Raw genomic sequence first — 23,450 nt, 5'->3', positions numbered from 1 at the left:
GCAGCAACAACACCTGCAGCAGCAACACAAGCAGCAGCAACACAAGCAGCAGCAACACCTACAGCAGCAACACATGCAGCAACAACACAAGCAACAACAACACCTGCAGCAACAACACCTGCTGCAACAACACATGCAGCAACAACACATGCAGCAACAACACAAGCAGCAACAACACCTGCAGCAACAACACCTGCAGCAACAACACATGCAGCAACAACACAAGCAGCAACAACACAAGCAGCAACAACACCTGCAGCAACAACACAAGCAGCAGCAACACCTGCAGCAAAAACACATGCAGCAGCAACACCTGCAGCAACAACACAAGCAGCAGCAACACCTGCAGCAACAACACCTGCAGCAACAACACCTGCAGCAACAACACATGCAGCAATAACACAAGCAGCAACAACACCTGCAGCAGCAACACAAGCAGCAGCAACACAAGCAGCAGCAACACCTACAGCAGCAACACATGCAGCAACAACACAAGCAACAACAACACCTGCAGCAACAACACCTGCTGCAACAACACATGCAGCAGCAACACATGCAGCAACAACACAAGCAGCAACAACACCTGCAGCAACAACACCTGCAGCAACAACACATGCAGCAACAACACAAGCAGCAACAACACAAGCAGCAACAACACCTGCAGCAACAACACAAGCAGCAGCAACACCTGCAGCAAAAACACATGCAGCAGCAACACCTGCAGCAACAACACAAGCAGCAGCAACACCTGCAGCAACAACACATGCAGCAACAACACCTGCAGCAACAACACATGCAGCAACAACACCTGCAGCAACAACACAAGCAGCAGCAACACCTGCAGCAACAACACCTGCAGCAACAACACCTGCAACAACAACACCTGCAGCAACAACACCTGCAGCAACAACACCTGCAGCAACAACACATGCTGCAACAACACAAGCAGCAACAACACAAGCAGCAACAACACATGCAGCAACAACACCTGCAGCAACAACACAAGCAGCAACAACACATGCAGCAACAACACCTGCAGCAACAACACATGCAGCAACAACACCTGCAGCAACAACACCTGCAGCAACAACACATGCAGCAACAACGCCTGCAGCAACAACACCTGCAGCAACAACACCTGCAGCAACAACACCTGCAGCAACAACACAAGCAGCAACAACACAAGCAGCAACAACACCTGCAGGAACAACACATGCAGCAGCAACAACACCTGCAGCAACAACACATGCAGCAACAACACCTGCAGCAGCAACACAAGCAGCAACAACACCTGCAGCAACAACACCTGCAGCAACAACACAAGCAGCAACAACACATGCAGCAACAACACCTGCAGCAACAACACCAGCAGCAACAACACAAGCAGAAACAACACCTGCAGAAACAACACCTGCAGCAACACAAGCAGCAGCAACAACACCTGCAGCAACACAAGCAGCAGCAACAACACCTGCAGCAACAACACAAGCAGCAACAACACATGCAGCAACAACACTTGCAGCAACAACACCAGCAGCAACAACACCTGCAGAAACAACACCTGCTGCAACACAAGCAGCAGCAACAACACCTGAAGCAACAACACAAGCAGCAACAACACCTGCAGCAACAACACATGCAGCAACAACACAAGCAGTAACAACACCTGCAGCAACAACACAAGCAGCAACAACACAAGCAGCAACAACACAAGCAGCAACAACACATGCAGCAGCAACAACACCTGCAGCAACAACACAAGCAGCAACAACACAAGCAGCAACAACACCTGCAGCAACAACACATGCAGCAACAACACAAGCAGCAACAACACAAGCAGCAACAACACCTGCAGCAACAACACAAGCAGCAACAACACATGCAGCAACAACACATGCAGCAACAACACAAGCAGCAACAACACAAGCAGCAACAACACAAGCAGCAACAACACCTGCAGCAACAACACCTGCAGCAACAACACAAGCAGCAACAACACAAGCAGCTACAACACATGCAGCAACAACACATGCAGCAGCAACACAAGCAGCAACAACACCTGCAGCAACAACACAAGCAGCAACAACACATGCAGCAACAACACATGCAGCAACAACACATGCAGCAGCAACACAAGCAGCAACAACACCTGCAGCAACAACACCTGCAGCAACAACACATGCAGCAACAACACAAGCAGCAACAACACCTGCAGCAACAACACATGCAGCAACAACACATGCAGCAACAACACCTGCAGCAACAACACATGCAGCAACAACACAAGCAGCAACAACACAAGCAGCAACAACACCTGCAGCAGCAACAACACATGCAGCAACAACACAAGCAGCAACAACACCTGCAGAAAAAACACCTGCAGCAACACAAGCAGCATCAACAACACCTGCAGCAACAACACAAGCAGCAACAACACCTGCAGCAACAACACATGCAGCAACAACACATGCAGCAACAACACAAGCAGCAACAACACAAGCAGCAACAACACAAGCAGCAACAACACAAGCAGCAACAACACAAGCAGCAACAACACAAGCAGCAACAACACCTGCAGCAACAACACATGCAGCAACAACAAATGCAGCAACAACACAAGCAGCAACAACACAAGCAGCAACAACACATGCAGCAACAACACATGCAGCAGCAACAACACCTGCAGCAACAGCACAAGCAGCAACAACACCTGCAGGAACAACACATGCAGCAACAACACATGCAGCAACAACACAAGCAGCAACAACTCAAGCAGCAACAACACCTGCAGCAACAACACATGCAGCAACAACACAAGCAGCAACAACACCTGCAGCAACAACACATGCAGCAACAACACAAGCAACAACAACACCTGCAGCAACAACACAAGCAGCAACAACACAAGCAGCAACAACGCAAGCAGCAACAACACCTGCAGCAACAACACATGCAGCAACAACATATGCAGCAACAACACAAGCAGCAACAACACATGCAGCAACAACACAAGCAGCAACAACACAAGCAGCAACAACACCTGCAGCAACAACACATGTAGCAACAACACATGCAGCAACAACACAAGCAGCAACAACACAAGCAGCAACAACACAAGCAGCAACAACACATGCAGCAACAACACATGCAACAACAACACATGCAACAACAACACAAGCAGCAACAACACCTGCAGCAACAACACATGCAGCAACAACACATGCAGCAACAACTCAAGCAGCAACAACACATGCAGCAACAACACAAGCAGCAACAACACAAGCAGCAACAACACCTGCAGCAACAACACCTGCAGAAACAACACCTGCAGCAACAACACAAGCAGCAACAACACAAGCAGCAACAACACAAGCAGCAACAACAGAAGCAGCAACAACACCTGCAGCAACAACACATGCAGCAACAACACAAGCAGCAACAACACAAGCAGCAACAACACAAGCAGCAACAACACAAGCAGCAACAACACATGCAGCAACAACACCTGCAGAAACAACACCTGCAGCAACACAAGCAGCAGCAACAACACCTGCAGCAACAACACAAGCAGCAACAACACAAGCAGCAACAACACAAGCAGCAACAACACAAGCAGCAACAACACAAGCAGCAACAACACAAGCAGCATCAACACATGCAGAAACAATACCTGCAGCAACAACACATGCAGCAACAACACCTGCAGCAACAACACATGCAGCAACAACACATGCAGCAACAACACCTGCAGTAACAACACCTGCAGCAACAACACATGCAGAAACAACACATGCAGCAACAACACCTGCAGCAACACAAGCAGCAACAACACATGCAGCAACAACACCTGCAGTAACAACACCTGCAGCAACAACACATGCAGAAACAACATATGCAGCAACAACACCTGCAGCAACAACACCTGCAGCAACAACACATGCAGCAACAACACATGCAGCAACAACTCAAGCAGCAACAACACATGCAGCAACAACACAAGCAGCAACAACACAAGCAGCAACAACACAAGCAGCAACAACACCTGCAGCAACAACACCTGCAGAAACAACACCTGCAGCAACAACACAAGCAGCAACAACACAAGCAGCAACAACACAAGCAGCAACAACACAAGCAGCAACAACACCTGCAGCAACAACACATGCAGCAACAACACAAGCAGTAACAACACAAGCAGCAACAACACAAGCAGCAACAACACAAGCAGCAACAACACATGCAGCAACAACACCTGCAGAAACAACACCTGCAGCAACACAAGCAGCAGCAACAACACCTGCAGCAACAACACAAGCAGCAACAACACAAGCAGCAACAACACAAGCAGCAACAACACAAGCAGCAACAACACAAGCAGCAACAACACAAGCAGCAGCAACACAAGCAGCAACAACACATGGAGCAACAACACCTGCAGCAACAACACATGCAGCAACAACACATGCAGCAACAACACCTGCAGCAACACAAGCAGCAGCAACACAAGCAGCAACAACACACGCTGCAGCAATACTAAAGCAACATCCGTCAAGCCACTACACAAATCGACAAACACGATACCCGCCTCAAGGAGGCTCTTCAAGATCGGGTTGCATAATTGACAAGAGAAAAGAACCCGCCAAGATTTCCGATACAGCCGACGGGACGGACTGCTCACATCTGACGCACGACGACTAGCACGTCTCAGATCTGCCAGGCGACGACGAGGACGTCTAAGACCTGACGGGCGACGACGAAGACGTCTCAGACCTGACGGGCGACGACGAGCACGTCTCAGACCTGACGGGCGACGACGAAGACGTCTCAGACCTGATGGGCGACGACGAGCACGTCTCAGACCTGACAGGCGACGACGAGGACGTCTCAAACCTGACGGGCGACGACGAGGACGTCTCAGATCTGACAGGCGACGACGAGGACGTCTCAGATGTGAGGCATGATTGAGGGGCCGGTGTTCTGGTGGCCGGTGAGCGGCAGGAGGCGCACACGAAGGCAATCTTTTGTGCCGGAGTCTTCAATGACTAGATCGTCTCAAGAGTTGCAATTACTGCTCAGCGACAGATAATGTGGCTCGCTTCGTGGGCTGCCTTTGTCAGTCATGCAAGTGATGCTGCGTGTCTCTCTCTCTCTCTCACTGTCTCTCACTGTCTCTCTCTCTCTCTCTCTCTCACTGTCTCTCTCCCTCTCTCTCACTGTCTCTCTCCCTCTCTCTCACTGTCTCTCTCTCTCTCTCTCTCTCTCTCTCTCTCTCTCTCTCTCTCTCTCTCTCTCTCTCTCCCTCTCTCTCACTGTCTCCCTCTCTCTCACTCTCACTGTCTCTCTCTCTCTCTCTCTCTCTCTCTCTCTCTCTCTCTCTCTCTCTCTCTCTCTCTCTCTCTCTCTCTCTCTCTCTCTCTCTCACTGTCTCTCTCACTGTCTCTCTCACTGTCTCTCTCACTGTGTCTCTCTCTCTCTCTCTCTCTCTCTCTCACTGTCTCTCTCACTGTCTCTCTCACTGTCTCTCTCCCTCTCTCTCACTGTCTCTCTCTCTCTCTCACTGTCTCTCTCACTGTCTCTCTCACTGTCTCTCTCACTGTCTCTCTCACTGTCTCTCTCTCTCTCTCTCTCTCTCTCTCTCTCTCTCTCTCTCTCTCTCTCTCTCTCTCTCTCTCTCTCTCTCTGTCTCTCTCTGTCTCTCTCCCTCTCTCTCACTGTCTCCCTCTCTCTCTCTCTCTCTCTCTCTCTTTCTCTCTCTCTCTCTCTCTCTCTCTCTCTCTCTCTCACACACACACTGTCTCTCTCCCTCTCTCTCACTGTCTCTCTCTCTCTCTCTCTCTCTCTCTCTCTCTCCCTCTCTCTCACTGTCTCCCTCTCTCTCTCTCCCTCTCCCTCTCTCTCTCTCACTCTCTCTCACTCTGTCTCTCTCTCTCTTTGTGCATTATATTCAACCTACTTAAGAAGGACCAGAGGACACGGGTGGAGCCTGAGACACAGATGAGGAAGGACCAGAGGACACGGGTGGAGCCTGAGACACAGATGAGGCAGGACCAGAGGACACGGGTGGAGCCTGAGACACAGATGAGGAAGGACCAGAGGACACGGGTGGAGCCTGAGACACAGATGAGGCAGGACCAGAGGACACGGGTGGAGCCTGAGACACAGATGAGGAAGGACCAGAGGACACGGGTGGAGCCTGAGACACAGATGAGGCAGGACCAGAGGACACGGGTGGAGCCTGAGACACAGATGAGGCAGGACCAGAGGACACGGGTGGAGCCTGAGACACAGATGAGGCAGGACCAGAGGACACGGGTGGAGCCTGAGACACAGATGTGCCGAAGAGATGCGAAAGGAACATCTGGGTAAGAGTTCACAGCATCATCAGAAATGGCTGCAAAAAACGATATGAGTGAGGAGGTGAGTATTATCCTTGACCCATATGGTGCTTCCACCTACCATCGTACATATCTATCTGCTACCTATATTATAATGTCACTATACCTCGTTGATTCTGATTAACAAGTCACTGTCAGTCACCATACCTCACTGTTCCTGACTAAGAAGTCACTGTCAGTCATCATACCTCACTGTTCGTGACTAACAAGTCACTGTCAGTCACCATACTTCAATGTTCGGGGCTGATAAAGCACTGTCAGTCACCACACGTCACTATCCGTGATTGGTAAGCCACTGTCAGTTACTTTATCTCACTATCCGTGACTGATAAGTCACTAAACATCACTGTTCCTGGCTGATAAAACACTGTCAGTCACCATACCTCACTATAACTAATGTCACTGTAAGTCACCATACCTCACTATAAGTAACTTATAATTCAGCCCCTCCCCCCCCCCTCCCCTCTCACCTACCACGTCGCTTATATAACGGAACTGACCAATCCGTCAAAAATTCGACGTGTCAGCACAAATTAAACCACCGTAATACCGACGTTTTCTATGCATCGGCCTTTATAGGCAAGATGATTAGCTCGAGTTAGTTCTTTTCTAACTAGGCCAAACAGCTGGATTTTGTCAGGTATCTGGTCAGAGACAACAGTTGCATATTTAACGTTGAGGCAAATCGAGAGAGAGAGAACACGGTTGCTTGATCAGCATTAGTTTCCATATGTTTCCCGAAAACGATCCATACAATCACCTGTGAATAACTGACCAATCCTGTATAATCTCCAGGTAACACCTGTCAATCAAGCGGCTCCCAGGACGCAGGTAAGCGTCATCACCAGACTCAATTAATGTATATAAATGCATGAATACCTGAGCGCCATGAATAATAATCGGTCCCCAAAATGAATAATTTATAATCATCTGTCAGCGTCCCGGGCAGAGTTCCAGGGTGGTGGGGTGGGGGTGGGGGGGGGGGGTACTCCCATACACTAACGTTCATATGCATTATTTTACATGTGTCTATCATTCACTTGTGTGTGTGTTCACCTCAGGTTACTTAGCCGTACAGGCTGAAGGCCAATCGTACATCAGGACCACTTAGGCCTATGAACAGCCAGGATTATTTAGGCCTATGCACTGTCAGGATAATTAGGGACATTTTGAACACTGTCTAGTCATAAAGAACAATTTACACTGTGAAACTAACACTGCCAGAGAATATACAGTGATGCCCACCTTGATGTATGCCACTGTGGCAATTAAGGATTACATTTCATTTGCATACACTGATGATAGACACATGACTCGATTGTGATGATAACCCTAGACTTGTTTCCCTTCTAGTGAGGCAGTCTTGTGTAATGGATGACATGTGACTCACCTTCAGCATTCCCCCAATATCCCCCACTGTATCTCCACCAACAGTATACCCCAATATCCCACCACAATACCTCCACCTACAGTATACCCCAATCTCCCCCACAATACCTCCACCTACAGTATACCCCAATCTCCCCCACAATACCTCCACCTACAGTATACCCCAATATCCCCCACAATACCTCCACCTACAGTATACCCCAATATCCACCCACAATACCTCCACCTACAGTATACCCCAATATCCCCCCACAATACCTCCACCTACAGTATACCCAATATCCTCCCACAATACCTCCACCTACAGTATACCCCAATATCCCCCACAATACCTCCACCTACAGTATACCCCAATATCCACCCACAATACCTCCACCTACAGTATACCCCAATATCCCCCCACAATACCTCCACCTACAGTATACCCAATATCCTCCCACAATACCTCTACCTACAGTATACCCTAATATCCCCCCACAATACCTTATACCCCTACTCTCCCCCACATTATATTGACATTCAATATACTGAATATTTCAGACATTCTCTTTCATAGACATTGGTATGTATAAATGTTAGTGTCTTGAAGTAAGTCTTTCTCGTAGACACATACACGTGGCAGGCTGTGAGACCCGTGATTCTCGCGCAGAATCATACGTCAGATTCTAGCACGAATCTTCTCTATATTTTTCATGATTGTCTTCTCTTCAGAACGATAAAAAATGTATTTTCCAAAGTTCATTTTACTGTTTTGTTAGGGTCTGACGCTAAGAGCTGCGTTTCGTCGACCCTGTCAACATTTTCAAGGCCATTAACATTCACCTAATAGAGTGCACCAACAATACACCGCCAGCCCCCCTTCCCTTCTCTCTCTCTCTCTCCCCTTCATTTTCTCTCCCTCCTTTCTCTCCTTTCCTCTCTCTCTCTCCCCCCCCCCTTTCTCATACATATACATATATACCTCATCTTCTTTCCCTACTCTTTGTTTTTTTTTTAAATTTTATAAATTTTGGCCCAGGGGACGCGTTTATTGGGCAGCGCTACTCAACTTGTGAGTGGACACACCGCCATAGCAGCATGTACAACACTCCCCAATAGGAAGAAAACCCGCTGGGTTGTTCATCCTGTCACTAGTACCCAGACACAGCTGGGACTTGCTTAACTGCCTAGAGTGAACAGCTCCTCAAACAATCTGTCAACCCTTAAAATCTTACGTTATCTTACGGGTGCAAAATTGGGGAATCTTTTAATAACAGTATCTATGTTTGTCATCTGCTCGTTCATTCCCACATATTCCAACATGGGAGGGGCTCCACAGAAACTTGACAACTCTTCTCTAATTGGTTAGTACCCTCACAGCTCTCTTGATTTCAGCGATTATCGCAAGGTTTTCTTCCCGATTTGTACTTAGGCTCTGTAGTACTGCTTTTGAATCAGTGCAGATCATTGCACCATTAGTGTTTCGTTTAAGGAATCTTAACGCCATAACAATAGCAGTTAGCTCTGCATGCGTTGAAGAGGCATAGTTCTCAATACGAGCTTTTTCTCTATTTCTGCATTGAAAGGCATTATTCCCAATTACCGTGTATGCTGCACCAGCCCTGCCACTGACAGGATTAAATGCTCCAACAGTGTAGATTTGATCTTGTTCATCTCCGGCTTCTTTGCCAATTTCCTCATGATTCCTCATTTCTTGTGGAATCATTTGAACTTTTTCGTTGTCATCTCATTGATGATGAATTTACACGAGTCATCCTCCCAGGGAGGTAACCTCTCTACAGGCAGGAGCTCACGGGCTTGCTCTTACACGAGTCATCCTCCCAGGGAGGTAACCTCTCTACAGGCAGGAGCTCACGGGCTTGCTCAAGCAGGTGAAGCTCTTCGAGGAAGCAGACTGATCTGTGATGCCATTTTTTGTTTCTCCTGTTTCCTCCTGTAAGTAGCACAGAACTCAGTTTTCTCTTGGCAATATAATCTTAATGGCAAGCTTAGCATTCAGTTCCTAAATTCTGCTTTTGACACTGGGGAAGGACATGTTGGCACTTTCTAACACCCAAATGCCAAACCCTAGTGCAATATTATAAATTTGTTGTACTAAGAAATCTAATTTACTAATACCACTAACCAGTAGTGTAGCAATATTAATTCTCATTAATCTGAGGTGTAATACCGCCAAATATTGCCTAGCATTCATGGCTACGATTGCCTCAGCCGCCCAGCTCAAGAGAATAAATTTCCGTTATCCATAAATCGAATTAAACTCAGTCTAACCTTGTAGAATTTCTTAAGGAAAATAGATTGGCAATTGATTTAGTTTGATTTAGCAAATTATATAGTCGTTTATTGAATAGAGTTTTCCACAGCCTGAAATCAGCTGATCCAGTAAACAAAATGTTGAATTGAAATTCATCCACAAATATTAATATTTTATCCAATGTCATTTAGGTTAAATGATAAACACAGCAAGATATAAGCAGCTGTTACCTAAAGTATGTTATAGAGACGTTAAATGACGTCGCCAATCTTTCCGTCGATTTGGAAATTAAATTGAAATATTGAAATTTATTAACCAAGTTTCTAATATCCGGCGCTAGGTGGCGCGCGGTACAGTGTCACGAGAGACTTGGTGGAGAGACGCCATATTTGGGAGTGTCCTGGAGCTCCTCTTATTATCGTCTTATACTTGGAGCATCCGAGCTTTAACGGATCTCGAATAGACTCGACAGCTTCATCTTATTCCAGACACTACGTCCGGCAAGTATAAGTAACCCCTTTTATATAGTTGTGGCCTCAATTTATATAATATATAGGATGTCTTGTCAGGACGCATGACCATCAAAATAACCTCATGAATGTAATTATTATATTCTACCAGCACTAAATTTATGAATATGTGTGGGAATATGCACTCTTAGATGGAAATTACTTGATATTGGTATTTCAGCATGAAGTTAACTACAAGGGAAGCGTACTTCGCTCTGTGGGTCATGTGTTGCCCGAGATATCAGGCACTGACACGATCAAACGAGTCGTACAACTGTCGGATGTTCTTCATCTTTGGCAGCTAAGCTTCCAAACGTTTGAATTTAGTAGTTAGCTTACTAATCCATGTTACAATTATTTTTTCTTCTATATGAAATGTCATATCGATATCATTAGTAGATTAACATTCTAGTATTTACCCCCCCCCCCCCCAAAAAAAAAAAGTGTGTAGGGGAATCACTCCACTTTAAATAGAAGATTATACAGTCCACTTCTACAACTTTATTCTAAATTAATTATTTACTTAAATATTATATGATATTAAATAGTGGAGAAAAATCCCCCACATGACAACTCCTCTCGTAGATTAGACGTTTTGGCAGATCTTGGGACTCCAAGAATGATTGTCATGGCTTCATTTCGTATGTTTTCAAGCCTTTTCATATCGCTTTGGGAGTAGGTGCATAAAACTGGTGCGGCATAGTCTATGACGGAGCGCACATAGGCTGTGTACATCATTTTAAGCACGGCAATAGATGCCCCATGTCCATTCCAGGTCATAGGCTTTCAGTGCCCTGAGTCGACTTTTGCATGTTCTTATGAGTTGGTTGAGCTCCTCTTTCTTCCCCTTGTGAGAGCCGACAGTGACGCCAAGGTACCGATAGTGGTCAACCCATTCAAGTGTTACACCATTAATTTGTAGTTCTTCATTTTCTCTCCGCTTGTGATGGGGCTATGCTTTTGTCTTGTTTGTGGAGAGAGTGAAAACGAGCTCAATACATTTTCTTCCAAAGAGTTCATTGGACTGTTTAATTTTCCCCAGGGTTGGGGCTTGTATTAGAACATCATCTGCATATCCCACTTATTGTGTTCCTTCCGGAAAATCAATATTTGCAATGGCGTTAATAAGTACATTGAATAGTGTGGGGCTTAAGACCCCTCCTTGGGGGGGAGGGGTTCCGAGTTCCATATTCATTGTTCTGGAGACTGCTCCATTGAAGCAGACCTTGGCTTTCCTCCCTGTGAGGTAGTCTTCAACCCATTTCATGAGTCTCCCCTTGACACCCATGCATGCAAGCTCGTCCAGGATCACAATCCCCTGTGCTTTGTCGAAGGCTCCTTTAATGTCAACAAATACAGAGTACTTAGCTGTGTCATTAGCCAAGTAATTAACTATACAATTGGCTGTGCTCCGTCTTTTAACAAATCCATTGACCCCCTCCCTTAGCCTGCCTATTTTGTGCAACAATCGGTTTAAGATGATCCTTTCAAGCATCTTGCATGACATGAGACTGATAGGTCTGTAATTTCCAGGGTCATTGGGCTTCCGTGCGGGAACGATTACTGCATGTTTCTATTGTGTGGGCAACACCCCACATAGGAATGATTTGTTAAACAGGTAGAGTAGTAGATTCCCAGAAACTTCACACCGTGCATTGAGTATGTCGTAGGTGACGCCATCTTCACCAGGTGCTGTACTTTTACACTTTTTCATAGTGCCCCTTACTTTCTGGGCTGTGATTGGTTGGCCGTACTCGTCATCACTAAATTGTGCTCTTGTTATCTTAATTTTTCTGTCATCATGTCGCAGGAGCTGTTCCCTGCTTACTTCTGCAGGGAGGGAGGAGGAGGATGCTGCATCACTCCACTGTGAATTAATTCTTCAGCCTTACCCTGGGGGTCTTTGTGAGCCGCAGGCCGGGCTCTGCCACCCTTAGCTATCTGTATCTTTGCCCACACTTGTCTTGCAGATGTTTCTCTTCCAATGGAGCTAGTGAATTCAAGCCATTGTCTTTCTTACTCTTTAATCTTCTCTTCCCCGGCTACTTGACACACAGTTTTAAACAGCTCTTGGTTGCCGTCAGTGGGATGTCTCCGGTACTCTCTACTCATGCTCCTAACATTTACATTGAGCATCTTTATGTAATCGTTCTCATACTAGTTTATTTTCTTCTTCTGAGGGTTACTGCGCCCAGTCGTGCGGCGCGGAACTCTGAGACAGTGCTCAATTTGGTTATTAAGGTCATCAACAAATGTATCAATGTCTTCTGGGATTTGGTATTCCGTGAACCAGTCACTCATCTTGTTTACGAATTAAATATACTCGCTCCTAGTGATAACCCTTTTCTTTTATTCGTCTCTTTCCTTCTCTTGCTCATGTCGACGGTGGTAATCAGCGTCCAGTGCTCACTACATAAACTGTGCACAATGTGTGTACTGGCATCCGTGTCCTGTACATTCAGCTATCATAGTCTAATCTTCCTCCTCTGAGGTGAGTTGGCCGTCCATCTATCTCCCAGGACCCTGACGTGTTCACTTCTTCTAACAAAGAGTGACAGTTTCCGTCCACTGACATTGGGCTGATGACAGTTGGCATCAAAGTGCGGGTGCCTGGCATTAAGGTCACCGACCAGCAGGGTAGGTGATCTGCCCACACTACTTCTTCATTAGTAAATTTAGGTAGTGTGTCAAAGTCAAGTTTACTCTGTGGCACATATAGGTTGATTATATGTAGGGCATTATTGTTTAAGTGAATTGTTACTCCAGTGATGAATACTCATCCCCCATGTGCAGGTCATCAATAATCTGTGCAGGAATGTTACTTACAAAAGTGATGAGACCCCGTTTTCTTTCCCCGGAGGGCAGGGAGAACTTGCGATAACCGCTGAACCTTGGGCTGAAGTCATTATCTCCAGTGTCTCCTGTAGCACTATGACGTCAATACACACATAAATCACAATAGCGTGATGCATCAAATGAACAACTCCACGACGGCCGTGACGAGGATTCGAACCTGCGTCCGGGAGCATCCCAGACGCTGAGCTACGCTGAGCTGAGCTTAATTGACTGAGCTACGACATGGTATAAGAATTGCAACTAGAAATTCTACTGAATTTACTTGGATCCTGCAGCCTCTCCGAGACACAAACCAGGATTTTACACAACTCCCCCATGCACTCGATCTATGTCAATAGGCTGTTCTACCTCTTCAAGTAAATTCAGTAGGATTTCTGGTTGCAATTCTTATATAATGTCGTAGCTCAGTCGATTAAGGCAGCGTCTGGGATGCTCTCGCACGCAGGTTCGAATCCTCGTTACGGCCCCTGTGGATTTGTTCACTATGACGTCAGTTTGGTGTTCACCGACGTACTGTATGATGTCATTAATTCAATTACGAACTCCAGTGCAGTTCTATTGTAGTATAGTGAGATGTTCTTCATATACTTCATATACTTCATATACTTCATATACATCATATACATCATATACATCATATACTTCATATACTTCATATACTTCATATACATCATATACTTCATATACATCATATACATTCACATTCTGAGTTTGTCATCAGATGCGCCATGTGCGTTATGTTCACCTGTGTTATTATGTGTTCTGTGGTGACTGACGTTAGTGTACACTGGTGTCATGGTACCTTTGTGTCTGCTGGCATGTGCTGACGTGATGGCACCTTTGTGTCTGCTGGCATGTGCTGACGTGATGGCACCTTTGTGTCTGCTGGCATGTGCTGACGTGATGGCACCTTTGTGTCTGCTGGCATGTGCTGACGTGATGGCACCATTGTGTCTGCTGGCAAGTGCTGACGTGATGGCACCATTGTGTCTGCTGACATGTGCTGGCGTGATGGCACCATTGTGTCCGCTGGCACGTGCTGACGTGATGGCACCATTGTGTCTGCTGACGTGTGCTGACGTGATGGCACCATTGTGTCTGCTGGCATGTGCTGACGTGATGGCACCATTGTGTCTGCTGACGTGATGGCACCATTGTGTCTGCTGGCATGTGCTGACGTGATGGCACCATTGTGTCTGCTGACGTGATGGCACCATTGTGTCTGCTGACGTGATGGCACCATTGTGTCCGCTGGCATGTGCTGACGTGATGGCACCTTTGTGTCTGCTGGCATGTGCTGACGTGATGGCACCTTTGTGTCTGCTGGCATGTGCTGACGTGATGGCACCACTGTGTCTGCTGACATGTGCTGACGTGATGGCACCTTTGTGTCTGTTGACATGTGGTGACGTGATGGCACCATTGTGGCCGCTGACATGTGCTGACGTGATGGCACCTTTGTGTCTGCTGGCATGTGCTGGCGTGATGGTACCATTGTGTCTGCTGACATGTGCTGGCGTGATGGCACCATTGTGTCTGCTGACACGTGCTGACGTGATGGTACCATTGTGTCTGCTGACATGTGCTGACGTGATGGCACCATTGTGTCCGCTGGCATGTGCTGACGTGATGGCACCATTGTGTCCGCTGGCATGTGCTGACGTGATGGCACCATTGTGTCTGCTGACACGTGCTGACGTGATGGTACCATTGTGTCCGCTGGCATGTGCTGACGTGATGGCACCATTGTGTCTGCTGACACGTGCTGACGTGATGGCACCATTGTGTCTGCTGGCATGTGCTGACGTGATGGCTACCATTGTGTCTGCTGGCATGTGCTGACGTGATGGTACCATTGTGTCTGCTGACACGTGCTGACGTGATGGCACCATTGTGTCTGCTGACATATGCCTTAACAGCACGTGTTGGATCACCATGCACGAGGCTCCGGGTTGCTGGAGCTGACCATACAAGACCGTTCTCAAGTGCCGCTTGCTTGTGTTCTATTGCACGAATGGGGTGAGTTTGTATCATTTGATCAAGTAATAATTCCATACATTCTCTCGTCCCTCTCTCCCTCACATTCCCTCTCTTCATCGTCTCTCACCCCGTCTTTCTCTCACCTTCTCCTCACCTCTCTCTCTCTCTCCTCTCTCCGCTCTCCCTAAACTTATACATAACACAGGCGCCCTGGAGCGGGATTACTTCAGTAAAACTCTGTAATCCGCCGACATGGGACAAACACTGTACCCAGAGGGGTGGGGGGGGGCTGGTGGAGGGTGGTGGGGCTGGTGGGGGTGGCTGGTGGAGGGGGCTTGTGGTGGGGGGGGCTGGAGGGGGGCGGTGGGGAGTGGGTGGTGGGCAGTGGGGGGGGGGGGGAGGGGATGGGGTGGTGGGTGTGGCTAAGGGAAGCAGAAAGAGGGTGGGTCACGTCTGTGACCTGACCCCACCCATCCCTAGGGTGTCCACCCGTCCCTAGGGTGACCACCCGTCCCTAGGGTGCCCACCCGTCCCTAGGGTGTCCACCCGTCCCTAGGGTGTCCACCCGTCCCTAGGGTGACCACCCGTCCCTAGGGTGTCCACCCGTCCCTAGGGTGACCACCCGTCCCTAGGGTGTCCACCCGTCCCTAGGGTGTCCACCCGTCCCTAGGGTGTCCACCCGTCCCTAGGGTGACCAACCGGCCCTAGGGTGACCACCCGTCCCTAGGGTGTCCACCCGTCCCTAGGGTGTCCACCCGTCCCTAGGGTGACCACCCGTCCCTAGGGTGTCCACCCGTCCCTAGGGTGTCCACCCGTCCCTAGGGTGTCCACCCGTCCCTAGGGTGTCCACCCGTCCCTAGGGTGACCACCCGTCCCTAGGGTGTCCACCCGTCCCTAGGGTGTCCACCCGTCCCTAGGGTGTCCACCCGTCCCTAGGGTGTCCACCCGTCCCTAGGGTGACCACCCGTCCCTAGGGTGTCCACCCGTCCCTAGGGTGTCCACCCGTCCCTAGGGTGACCACCCGTCCCTAGGGTGACCACCCGTCCCTAGGGTGCCCACCCGTCCCTAGGGGCAGGGTGTGGCCAGGTACAATAGCTGGAGCTCCTTACATCACTCCGGAAGTACAAGAAGTCATAACATATGTAAGACTAACAAAACGTCTCCAGGAAACAAATACATAATATTTGTATTATAATAATAATTCATAAATAAATAATTCATATAGTATCATTAATAAATCGCGGCAGGCAGAGATAGTATTATTAACTTAGGTAATACAAGCACCAGTACTTAGGGCTCCGGCGACAACTGTCCTGCCCCGGAGTCGAACCCTGGTGCCCCAGATTGAGAGCCGATAATGAAGGCAACTATACTAAAAGACCTCTTCATTGTTTCTCTCTCTCTCTCTCTCTCTCTCTCTCTCTCTCTCTCTCTCTCTCTCTCTCTCTCTCTCTCTCTCTCTCTCTCTCTCTCTAACCCCCCCCCTCCAGTCCTCACCCACTTTTCCCCTGATTGCTAATTGTCAAATCAAATGAAGGATTATCTAATAATCCGAACTTGTTGCCGTGAATAATGTACAAATTACATTCAGCGTGTGGATGGTGAGTGTGAATGGTGAGGGTGAATGGTGAGTGTGAATGGTGAGGGTGAATGGTGAGTGTGAATGGTGAGTGTGAATGGTGAGGGTGAATGGTGAGGGTGAATGGTGAGGGTGAATGGTGAGGGTGAATGGTGAGGGTGGATGGTGAGGGTGAATGGTGAGGGTGAATGGTGAGGGTGAATGGTGAGGGTGAATGGTGAGGGTGAATGGTGAGGGTGAATGGTGAGGGTGGATGGTGAGGGTGGATGGTGAGGGTGAATGGTGAGGGTGAATGGTGAGTGTGAATGGTGAGGGTGAATGGTGAGGGTGAATGGTGAGGGTGAATGGTGAGGGTGGATGGTGAGGGTGAATGGTGAGGGTGAATGGTGAGTGTGAATGGTGAGGGTGAATGGTGAGTGTGAATGGTGAGTGTGAATGGTGAGGGTGAATGGTGAGGGTGAATGGTGAGTGTGAATGGTGAGTGTGAATGGTGAGGGTGAATGGTCAGTGTGAATGGTGAGGGTAGTAGTAGGGAGTAAGACGCACAGGCCCCTTTTTTTCAGGCCAGAGGACCCCTGTACGGTGTAAGCCGCACAGGCCCTTTTTTTTTCAGACCAGAGGACCCCTGTGCGGTGTAAGACGCACAGGCCTTTTTTTTTCAGGTGAATTTGGGGACTCTAAGATTTGGAATTAAGGATTTCTTATGAGTAAGTAATTTCCGAGATTTTAGAAGTATGGAATTCTTATGAGAAAAATAATTTCCGAGACTTAGAAGTTTGTTAAAGGCCTTATGGGAGAAATTCAAATAACGTATGTAGCGCTTTAGGGTTTCCAGGAGAACTCTACGGACATATTTTACATGTTTTCAACTTACAAATATCGTCTATGTAAGCCATAGTTTTCATGTAAATTTAGAAAGTTATCTGTGTAAGTCAGGGTTTTCAGGGGCTCCTACCTCACACCCCCTCCCTCCCCCCCTTACCTCGCAATCTCTCGCGTCACCTTTATTTACCTTAGGCCCTGCCAGCCAGACGCTTCTTGTAGGTCGCCTCTTATCATATCTTATCTTATCTTCTCCATAATATCTGGACCGTTCCTCTCTCTCTCTCTCCTCCTATTTCCTTATAGCTATTTTCAGAGTTTCAAATAATCATAGAAGTTTATTTATATGTTTATGACCGAATTTGTAAAAGGACCATTTTCAGAGAATATTGTCTTAGATGTTTTGTTAAGGAAAACAGACAACTTATCCATAACATTTAGTTTTATATCCGTTTACGGCTATTTCACCTGTAAGACCAAAATTAGTCAGAGACAGTTTTAAGCTCATATTTCATCAGAGTCCAATTATCAACAGAAATTCGCCAGAGTCTACTTTGAGAGCAAAATTAGTCAGAGACAGTTTTAAGCTCATATTTCATCAGAGTCCAATTATCAACAGAAATTCGCCAGAGTCTACTTTGAGAGCAAAATTAGTCAGAGACAGTTTTAAGCTCAAATTTCATCAGAGTCCAATTATCAACAGAAATTCGCCAGAGTCTACTTTGAGAGCAAATTTCATCAGTGTCCTGTAATCTGTGAAAATTTGACAGAGTCCATTTTATACCCAATTTTCGTCAGAGTCCAGTTTATGCTCAAATTCGCCAGAGTCTACTTTAATAGCAAAATTCATCAGAGTCCAGTTTTCTAGCAAAATTCATGAGAGCCCAGTTTATACCGAAAATTCGCCAGAGTCTACTTTGTGCCAAATATTCAGAGTCCAGTTTTCTAGCAAAATTCATCAGAGTCCAGTTTATACCGAAAATTCACCAGAGTCTACTTTGTGCCAAATATTCAGAGTCCAGTTCATGATCGAAATTCATCAGAGTTCCAATTGAAGACCCAAATTTGGCAGAGACCACATTTTCGCTACTAGCAGTCCAATTTCCCTGAAATTTTTACCCTCTGTATTTCAGACATAGTAAATATGAAGTAAACAATTATAAAACTCTAGCTCTTGTCCTCTGTCCAAGTTCACTCATGTAAATTCATTACTCTCAGTCCAAATCCCCCTGAGATTTAAACACCCAACTACATTTTCAGACATAGTAAATAAAAACCAGTTCAGTTATCAAGTTTCAACTCTTGTCCCCCCAGCTTAGTTCATTTTGTACAAGTTCTTTATTTTCCAACTAAATCACCCTAAGATTTAAGATCACCTTATTTTCTAACGTAGTAAAATTAATCTGGACATTAACCAAGCTCCATTTTCTCAGCCTTAGATCATCAGACATAAATATATTCCATCAAGTCCGTCTCCAGCCTAACTCTTATCCGAGTACACACATAACCCCAACCTGTGTAATTATCTTTCACCCCCTCCCACCTTCCTCCATCTCATCTCATCTCACCTTACCCTTTCCCTCCCTTACCTTCTCATCCCCAACTTATCCAAACCTTCAATAATCGTACTGTATTTGCATATTTTCTCTATATTCACTGTGTTCTTCGTATTCTCATCCGTGTTCACTCCATGTTCTACAAATGTTCACAGTCCCATTCAGTTCATATTTTCACAAGTATCTCCATTGTTTCTGTAATCTTTCTCTTAGTCTCATTACTTTCTCTACAAATTCTAGTCATATTTTCTATGTTTTCATGTTCATCACATGTTCTCTTTACAACTTTTATACTCAATATTCATGCTAACTTCCATATTTTGTGTTCTTTGTCAATATTCATGTTCCTCTACAAGTTCATATTCCCTGCATGTTCACTCTATTCATCAACTTTTTCTTACATGTTTTCTGTGTTCACCGTATGTTCACTGTGTTCATTCCCTTACTTAACCTCAATTTTTTTTTATGTTCTTTGTTTCTTCCATTCACTAACTAGTTCTTTGTCAAATATTAGCATCAGCAATACAGTTTCCTCAACAATTTTAGTCACCAAGTTTTTATTTGCAAAAACTATGTCAAAGTAATTCTTGTAGTCAACTTAATAGTTCTACCAGCCATGTTCTTAAACAAATCTACACTTTATTCAGTTCCAAATTTACAAAGACAAACCTTTCTTGTAACTTCTTAACTAAAAATCTTTCGCCAATCAACTGAAACATAGTCACTTTCCTCATTTCTCAACTAACTTATTATCCAATCAAGAAAAAATTGTCAAAGGAATCTTTCCAACACTGTTCATAACTAAACTTATTCCCTAGTCATCAGAAAATAACCGTGTTCTTCATGTTTCATTGTCATTTCATAACTAAAAAATCTTTCGCCAATCAACTAAAAAACATAGTCACTTTCGTCATTTCTCAACTAAACTTATTATCCAGTCAACTAAAAATAGTCAGAAATAGCCTCGTTCAACACTGTTCTTAACTAAAACAACCTTTCTCTTAGCTAAAAATTGTCAAAGGAAACTTCTTTCAGCACTTTCTTAACAGCCGCTATGTTTCATCAAGTAAGAAAAAAATTGTCAAAGGAAACTTTCCAAAACTGTTCATAACTAGCTTTTATCCATCGTCAATCAACTAAAAATAATAACTTTCATCATTTCTTAACTAAACTTATTCCCCAGTCATCAGAAAATAACCGTGTTCTTCATGTTTCAATGTCATTTCATAACTAAAATTATCCATCAATCAACAGAAAAAGCCATGTTCATCATGTTTTGTCTTTTTGCTTAACTAAAATTATGTTTTGTCAAGTAAGAAAAAATAACCAAAGATATCTTTCATCGCTGTTCTTAACTGACATTATACTTTGGGGAGCACAAAAATAGTCTCCCTCGTCATGTTTTGTCTTTTTCCTTAACTAAAGTATTCATCAGTCAACTAAAAAATAGTTACTTCATCATGTTTCCTTGTCATTTCTTAACTGAAATATCACTTCTCTCATTTAAAATAGTCAGGTGTAGCCTCTTTCCAACACTGTTCTTAACTAAAGTAACCTTTCACTTCGCTAGAATAGTCATATTCATCGTTGTTCCTAACTAAAATTATATGTCGTTAAGTAAGAAATATAGTCAAAGACACTCTTCGAGACATCAAAGTTAATCTCAGAGTTATCCAAAGACATTCTCAAAGTCATCTAAAGTTATTCTCTAAGACATCAAAGTTATTCTAAGAGTTATCAAAAGTTATTCTCAGTCATGTTATGTTATTCTCTAACTCACTTCCATTCATCAAAGACATTCTCTAAGCCCTCAAAGTTATTCTCTAAGACAACAAAGTCATTCCCAGAGTCATCAAAAAAGTTATTCTTCGAAACATAAAATTTGCTCTGTAAGATATCTTCGTTCATCAAACTTATTCTCAGAGATATCTAAAGTTATTCTCAGAACAATCAAAAGTTATTCTAAGACAACAAAAGTTATTCTCAGAGCTACCCAAAGCTATTCTCAGAGTCACCTTCGTTCGTCAGAGAAACTTTCAAAACATCTTTGTTCATCAAACTTGTTTTCAAAGTCATCAAAAGTTAATCTAAGACATCTTCTTTCATCAAAGTTATTTTCAGAGACATCTAAAGTTATTCTCAGAGTCATCAAAGTGATCTCTAATTCACCTTTGTTCTCCCAAAGTTGTTCTCTAAGACACCTTCGTTCATCAAAGAAACTCTCCTTCTTCCATCATGATATTCTTTAAGACATCTTCAGTCATAAAATTTCTCTCCAAAATGTAACTAGTTCAGCTTTTCATACCAAACCTGCATTTCTGTTGAAACATATTTTCTTAGTTGCTTTACCCTAAAACTGTTCTCTGAACTACACTGTTCAAACCTACGTAACCTATCCTCTCCACCCAATGTTACTTAGTTAACGTAACGTTCCTAAACCTAACTTTACCTATCCTAACATAACTTACCTTACCTTACCTATCTTACCTGACTTTACCAATCTTACCTAACTTAACCTGCATAACCTAACTTTACCTATGTTACCTTACCTTACCTATCTTACCTAACCTAACCTAACTTTACCTATGTTACCTTACCTTACCTACCTTTCCTAACTTAACCTGCTTAACCTATCTTACCTATCTTACCTAACTTTACCTATGTTACCTTACCTTACCTACCTTTCCTAACTTAACCTGCTTAACCTATCTTACCTATCTTACCTAACTTTACCTATCTTACCTATCTTACCTAACTTTACCTATGTTACCTTACCTTACCTACCTTTCCTAACTTAACCTGCTTAACCTATCTTACCTAACTTTACCTATCTTACCTAACTTAACTTTCATAACCTAACTTTACCTATCCTAACATAACTTACCTTACCTTCCCTATCTTACCTAACTTTACCTATCCTAACATAACTTACCTTACCTATCATACCTAACTTAACCTAACTTTACCTATCCTAACTTAACTTACCTAACTTATTCTGCTTAACCTAACTTACCTACATTACCTAACTTAACCTGCTTAACCTAACTTATTTAACTTATCTTACCTATCCTAACCTAACTTGCTTTACCTAACTTAATCTTACATTCCCAAACTGATGTATCCTAACTTATCTAGTCAAACCAGACATGATCTAACTTACATAAGTATTCCTTCTTGTCTTTTGTGTTTCGTCAATCATTGTCTCATATTCATTTACTCATTTCTTTAGTTAATTTCTCAAATGGTCACTTATGGATTTCAAGTGCTATTTGTTAGAGATTGGATATTTAAGCATTTCAAAGAATTATAATTTCTCAAATGGTCACTTATGCATTTCAAGTGCTATTTGTAAGAGATTGGATATTTAAGCATTTCAAAGAATTTTTGTTATATATGGGCATTTACTCATTTCAAGGGATAATTTCTCAAATGGACGTTTTAACATTTCAAGTGTTATTTGTTTAAGATTGGGTGTTTAACCATTTCAAAGGTTTTTGTTATATATGGGAACTTACTCGTTTCAAGGGCCAATTTCTCAAATGGCCATTTTTGCAGATCAAGGGTTATTTGTTAAAGTTCATCAAGTTGCTCATAAGTTGTATTTATTATGTTTGTTATCATTTATTCTTATTCCCCAACCCCTTAACCTAACCTCTTGTAATCTTAGTGTATTTGGTAGGTTCTATCATATGTTCTTATTCCCCAACCCCTTAACCTAACCTCTTGTAATCTTAGTGTATTTGGTAGGTTCTATCATATGTTCTTATTCCCCAACCCTTTAACCTAACCTTTCAGATGTAGTTTATGGTGTTTTTGACGTATTTGTTGAATATATTATCCTTTTCCTAACCTTTCAGATGTAGTTTTGTTTCTCCTTTGTATATTTTTACCCAAACCTTCTTTCCTTCTTTTACTTTGATTCTCCTACTCCTTCTAACCCTCCTTTTCTATCTCTCTCCCTTATTCTCTCTCTTCCTCATTTGCTCAAATGCTCTCTTGTTTCTCAAATTCAAGTCTTAATGCTCCCATTCTCACACCCTCACTCTCATTCACTTAGTTTTCTTTTTTCTCAAATTCAAGTCTTAGTTCCCCCATGCCCACACTCTCTCA

The 23,450-nt window shown here is 44.5% G+C and overlaps 2 protein-coding genes across 2 annotated transcripts in view; both read right to left on the bottom strand.

Moving 5' to 3' along the window:
- The window catches only part of LOC138351136 (mucin-22-like), a 29,884-nt gene extending 15,792 nt beyond the window's left edge, over window positions 1–14,092 (bottom strand). The window contains exons 1-5 of the mRNA XM_069302770.1: window positions 13,918–14,092; window positions 13,374–13,468; window positions 13,121–13,251; window positions 9,136–9,337; window positions 4,746–5,042 (exon numbers count right to left, since the gene is read on the bottom strand). Coding sequence (XP_069158871.1) covers window positions 4,746–5,042; window positions 9,136–9,337; window positions 13,121–13,251; window positions 13,374–13,468; window positions 13,918–14,092 — 900 coding nt within the window. The remainder of the gene's footprint in view (window positions 1–4,745; window positions 5,043–9,135; window positions 9,338–13,120; window positions 13,252–13,373; window positions 13,469–13,917) is intronic.
- Window positions 14,093–14,101: 9 nt separating this feature from the next.
- Window positions 14,102–15,295, bottom strand: LOC138351135 (streptococcal hemagglutinin-like). The gene has a single exon (XM_069302768.1). It carries the CDS (start codon window positions 15,293–15,295, stop codon window positions 14,102–14,104), a length of 1,194 nt encoding a protein of 397 aa, XP_069158869.1.
- Window positions 15,296–23,450: the final 8,155 nt, after the last annotated feature.

This window comes from Procambarus clarkii, chromosome 48 (genome assembly GCF_040958095.1).
Source record: "Procambarus clarkii isolate CNS0578487 chromosome 48, FALCON_Pclarkii_2.0, whole genome shotgun sequence".
NCBI lineage: Eukaryota > Metazoa > Arthropoda > Malacostraca > Decapoda > Cambaridae > Procambarus > Procambarus clarkii.
The sequence above is the reverse complement of the archived record's forward strand: the minus strand, read 5'-3'. Positions and strand labels throughout refer to the sequence as shown.